The following is a 5,263-nucleotide window of genomic DNA, read 5'->3' on the forward strand; positions in this document are numbered from 1 at the left end:
ATTATTACCACCACCACCACCACCACGTTTGAAAAGGCAAGGAAGTGGATGTCACATGTCAAGGTATATGTTCCAAAATCTGGATACATCCCATGGTTAATCTGGAATTACTTAGGGGCAAATTTTGCAGAAAACTAAAATTATTTCTAACTTTAAAATATGTTCTCAATATCTTCTTGAGGTTTCCTATTTCAATGAATGTCATTTTTCATATGATGGCAAAGTATACACATCTAAAATGTTACTTATTTTTCCCATGTACAGTTTCATTAAATGCAGAGGAAAATGGTCACATATCACACAAAAGTTTTACTTCACCAACATATAGGTGTGTGTATGGGAACACAATTATGCATGTATTCAGATGTAAGAATCTCATTAAAAAGGGAGGGCAGGAGGAAGGATAAGGAACAGTGACTGGGATCGATGCCCATACTGTTAGGCCTGCTTTCTATTATGCATCTTACTGGGTTAGATCCAAAGATCTCTGAGTGGATTTCTGTTCTTGGCATCTGCAAATAGAGGGGGCAAAGACTTTTTTGCCTATTCCAGATCCTTGAAAATCTGCTCCAGAACTGGGACACCCTTGAGACCAGCGTGAGAGGTAGTGCTGCTTTCTGCGGGAAATGTGGATGAAAATTCACTTGCCTCATCACTCTTTGTCATTCACATGTCTTCTTTCCCTCTTGTAAATGGAGGACAGATTTGGAATGAACCTACAATCTAATATAAATACCTGAATACACCACTGCATTTTACAAGCACATCAATTTCAAAAAAGATAACATTCAGTTCCTAAAAAAATAATTTTCACCAAAGGCTAAAATGTGGAGTGGAAGTAAGGAACTTGCCTTTTTGCAGGGCACAAAACAGTGCTTCCATGTGCCATCATTTATTATGTGTGGCAAGATGTAACTTCACTACAAGAGTTGTACTTTAGGTTAGATGGGGCAAAATATGCTAGTGGCTGAGGATTTAGGCATAAGAAAGAAAGAAAAAACCCAAGACTCACATTTCACAATATCAGTGATGTTGCTAATTACATTAACAACTGAATAGCAATGACTGCTGTGTCCTGAGTGACTATATGTTCCTTTCAGAATAATAATGCTGCCTTTAGTAAGCATAATTGAATTATATTGAGCAAATGGGGAAGGGAGGTGTGTGTGTATTTATTATATGGGAAATCATGTATCAAGGACCAAAGTTAACCAGTGCTGATTCTCCTCTTTATGACACCTGAAATTAGATCATACTTGTGCTATGTCTTTTAGCAATGTTACTGTCACTAAACTTTAAAGACGTATTGTTATGACAGAAAAAGGCAGAAATTGGCACTATTGACACCTATTTATTTATACCATCTGTACTCCAATACTAAGACCATGGCATCTCACATATTTTTAAAAGGAAAAAAACAACACAGATAGAATGAAAAAATGATTTCTAATATTACAACAAATAGATCATAACATTAAAACAATAATCCAATAAAAGCAAAGTTTTGAAAAATCTATAAGAGAAAAAGTATAACACTCTCAGTGACCAGTCAGTTTCCTGCCTGAATAAAAAAAGTCTTTGTCTGGCAGTGGGAGGATACAAGGAGTGGATCAGACCAACCACTGTTGGATGGCAGTTCCAGAGCATAGAATGAACCAACTAACCACCCACTTTTTATACAACATACTATATATAGAAACTCCTCCCTTTTCTCTCAAGACATCTGCAGACCAAGAGAAGAAAGAGGTTACAATGCCACCAAAAGATTCTGAATTTTCTTAAAAGAAACAAAGAGGTAGAAAAAAACAACAAACCTGTCCTTTAAAAAAGAGGTATGAGCTCATTTTTCACAATATGATTTACAGGTGAGAAACGACAGTATGAAAGTCAAAGCACTGTTCCATTCTGTGAAGCTTGTAATAAGGAAACTAGTAGAATATCAAGAAATATTCTAGACCAGTGGTTCCCAAACTTCAGTTCTCCAAGTTCCCAAGCTTTAGTACACACCTCTGAGTGTGATGTAGTCTCCTTCTTTGGAGGTTTTTAAAAAGAGGCTGGATGGGCATCTGTCACAGGTACTTTGATTGTGAGTTCCTGCATGGCAGAGGTTAGACTGGATGACCCTTGAGGTCTCTTCCAACTCTTTTGGACTTCAGCTCCAAAACACTGCCCAGCTTTTCTGGAAGTTTGGGAACCACTGTTCTAGATAACACATTTTTTTAAAAAAAAAGATACTGTTCAATAAAATAATAAAATTAGGTCAACTTACCATCAGGATCTTTGAAAGTCAAGGTGATGAACTTGCTAGCAACCATGAACATGAATATTACCCAAAAGCATGCAGCTAACAGCAGCCACCGGTGGTGCATGATGTCAGATATGAGCCATATAACTTCTGTTGGTCCCTGCTTTTAAAAAAACACAGAAAAATTAATATGTACTGGGAGGTTTCCTGAGAAGTAGTCTCTTGTATAAATAATGAAGCATCTTGTTTAATTGCAGTCCAGTGTAGCTTTTAAACAGCATCATCAATAGCTTTTTTTATCATTGTAAAGTAATAATAAATTTCTATTTCCCCCCAGACAGAGATTTTGACCAAGTAGGATAAGGTATTTCATATGCTAGCATCTCCACAGATATATGGATCCAGGTATTAGTAAAATCTTAAAATAGAAAATTATGCCCAAATGAAAAGGGGAAAAATGCAAGCCTGAAGGAAACACACAACAGCTGAGAGAGCTGGTATAGTGTTAGACCCAGGAAATCTGCGTTCAAATCCCTCCTTGAGTAACCTTGGCCAGACGCACACACACACATGCTAAGCTGTCTCACAAGTCTATAGCAACAGTATATGCCATCCCCAGCTCCCACCAGAAAGGGTGGAATAAAAACTTAAATAAGTAACATACTGGAGAAGTAGAGAACTTGAGAGATTGTTTCAGATGGTAGTCCTATGTACAGTACATTTGTTTGGGGGCAATTCCTCTTGAACCCTTGGAATGTTTCATAAAAAAGAACAGCTAAACTTCAATCAATGCTTTTGCTCAAGGCAGTTTAGCTCTTTAAAGGATTTCAAGAGGTTTTACAGCCAAACTTAACTCCATAATGAAGAAGTAAAAACTCCTGCAGAAAATATAAATTATATTTGTAAACACATACACATTATGTTTGTAATATGAACTTTTCAATTTTCCTCAAAATATGTCAGTTTTAAAATTTTATCTTCAACATTGCTGTGTTAACAGAGTCCAGTCCAAACAAATCCTCAGAATGCAACAACCTTTTCTTAATGGGCTGATATGTTTTTTAAAATTCCAAATGGCTGCTATCTCCTAAGCACACCATTTCAGAACAGCAAGCAGAGTGGCTTGCTGCTGCTGCAAGAATGAGCAAATCCTTTGCATTCAGAAAATGAATATAATCAATATTAATACATTTTTCTGAATTACAAATGGTTGCAACTTTAATTATTAAAGCTTCACAGAACTCCTGTCAGATAGATTGATTGTACTTTCCAACATGAAACCAATTCAAAAGTACAAATTAACTCTGGGGGCATTCATCACATGCTGCTTCCATAGAGGTTGTCTATTTATCACCTTGGGCTGAATTCTGCAAAATGTATATAACGAATCTACAGAGAATGAATCAGCAACAGTGCTAGAAATTCAGTTCACAGTGTTGTGATGGTCATGCACTAACGGCTCACAGTGACTCCCACAGACAGAAGTAAGCCAAGAGGGTGCCTAGTTGTTTACAACTTAGCCCAGAACACTGACAGTGATTGTGTTGGCTGTTGTGGGCTTCTAACAGGGCACAGCCCCACTTGTCCTTCTTTTCCACTGTTTATCTGGAAGGTGTTTTTTTAACAGCATCAGCATTGGGAGGATGGTGAAGGAGAGCTGGAGAAACTCAGGTGTTTATCACACGAAGGTTTTGCAGCTCTGACCCAAAGCCCCTGCGGGTTCAACGATGCAAATTCACGTGATAACATGATGTATTATCTCACACAATTGCTTTCTATGGGAGGTCATTCCGAGGCGCATCCACAGTGAATCTGAAGTGAGTCCTCATTTTGGTGAATTCGGTAACAAGCGAATTCACAAAAATTGCTTCTAAGATCACTTTGATTTCACTCCCAATTGGGCTGGTGTGAAATACAGTTTTGCTTCCATCCTGGTACACCCCCCCCAAACTTCCAAGGTCCCACATTTCCCATGATGCTCCACTGCAATTTTGTCCCATTTGCTTCCGGTGCTCCTACAAGAAGGGAGGTGGATGTAGCTGACAAGGATGAAGGGAATGAAACAGGAGGCTGAGGGGAGAGATGGGAGCAACGGAGGGGGCCATCAGAGGCTGGGGGGAGCAACCAACTCCCAGAATTTCATAGCCTAGAGACAAGGACTCCACAACCAACTCCAACTCCCAGAATTCCATAGCCTCATGCCAAGGACTCCACAGCAAACTCCAAATCCCAGAATCCCATAGCACTGAGCCAGGACAGTTAAAGTGGAGTCAAACCAGATTATTTCCCCAGTGCAGATGCAATCTAAGCAAAGGCAACTGTTACAAAGGGAAGGAGAGCATGGAGAATAATTATAATAATTATGATTAAAAATTGTTTTTAAATAATAATAATAATTTGTTTTTTTAAATAATAACAATAATAACAATAATAAGTTATTAGTTTGCTGAGGCACCAGAGCTCTCTGGCAGAGAAGGCTCAATGTCTCACGACACTACAGTTCCCAGAATTCCACAGCACTGAGCCAGGACAGTTAAAGTGGAGTCAAACCGGATTATTTCCCCAGTGCGGATCAACCTAAGAGAAGGCAACTGTTACAAAGGGAAGGAGAGTTGATTGTATTCAGAGGTGGTATTTTAGGGAGCATGGAGAATAATGGAAACCGGATCATTTCTGCACTCCTCCAAAATCAGTTTCCTTCAGATCCAAAGGATTTACTTCCAAGTAAACCTGAAGCTTCTACACTGATTATTTTGCAGTGAAATAATTTTTTATTATTATTACTATTAATAATAACAATTCCTTAATAATAATAACAATAATAATAATAAATAGAAGGGGGCTCTGACATGGAGGATAGATGTAGATGTGACCAAAATGGATGAGGAGAATGACAGGAGGATAGATGTAGATGGAGCTGAAATAGATGAGGAGAATGACAGGAGGATAGATGTAGATGTAGCTGAAATAGATGAGGAGAATGACAGGAGGATAGATGTAGATGGAGCTGAAATAGAT

At 38.3% G+C, this 5,263-nt stretch overlaps 1 protein-coding gene across 4 annotated transcripts in view; it reads right to left on the minus strand.

Annotated features, from left to right (window-relative positions):
* CHST10 (carbohydrate sulfotransferase 10) overlaps positions 1-5,263 on the minus strand; it is a 35,737-nt gene that overhangs the window by 23,134 nt on the left and 7,340 nt on the right. For 2 of the 4 annotated variants that reach the window (XM_042460272.1, XM_042460269.1), the window contains one exon: positions 2,270-2,405. In XM_042460272.1, coding sequence (XP_042316206.1) covers positions 2,270-2,369 — 100 coding nt within the window. In that variant the 5' untranslated portion in view covers positions 2,370-2,405. Of the gene's footprint in view, positions 1-2,269; positions 2,409-5,263 lie in introns of all 4 variants that reach the window. The other 2 variants (XM_042460270.1, XM_042460268.1) reach the window with 1 other exon arrangement.

This window comes from Sceloporus undulatus, chromosome 3 (genome assembly GCF_019175285.1).
Source record: "Sceloporus undulatus isolate JIND9_A2432 ecotype Alabama chromosome 3, SceUnd_v1.1, whole genome shotgun sequence".
Classification (NCBI taxonomy): domain Eukaryota; kingdom Metazoa; phylum Chordata; class Lepidosauria; order Squamata; family Phrynosomatidae; genus Sceloporus; species Sceloporus undulatus.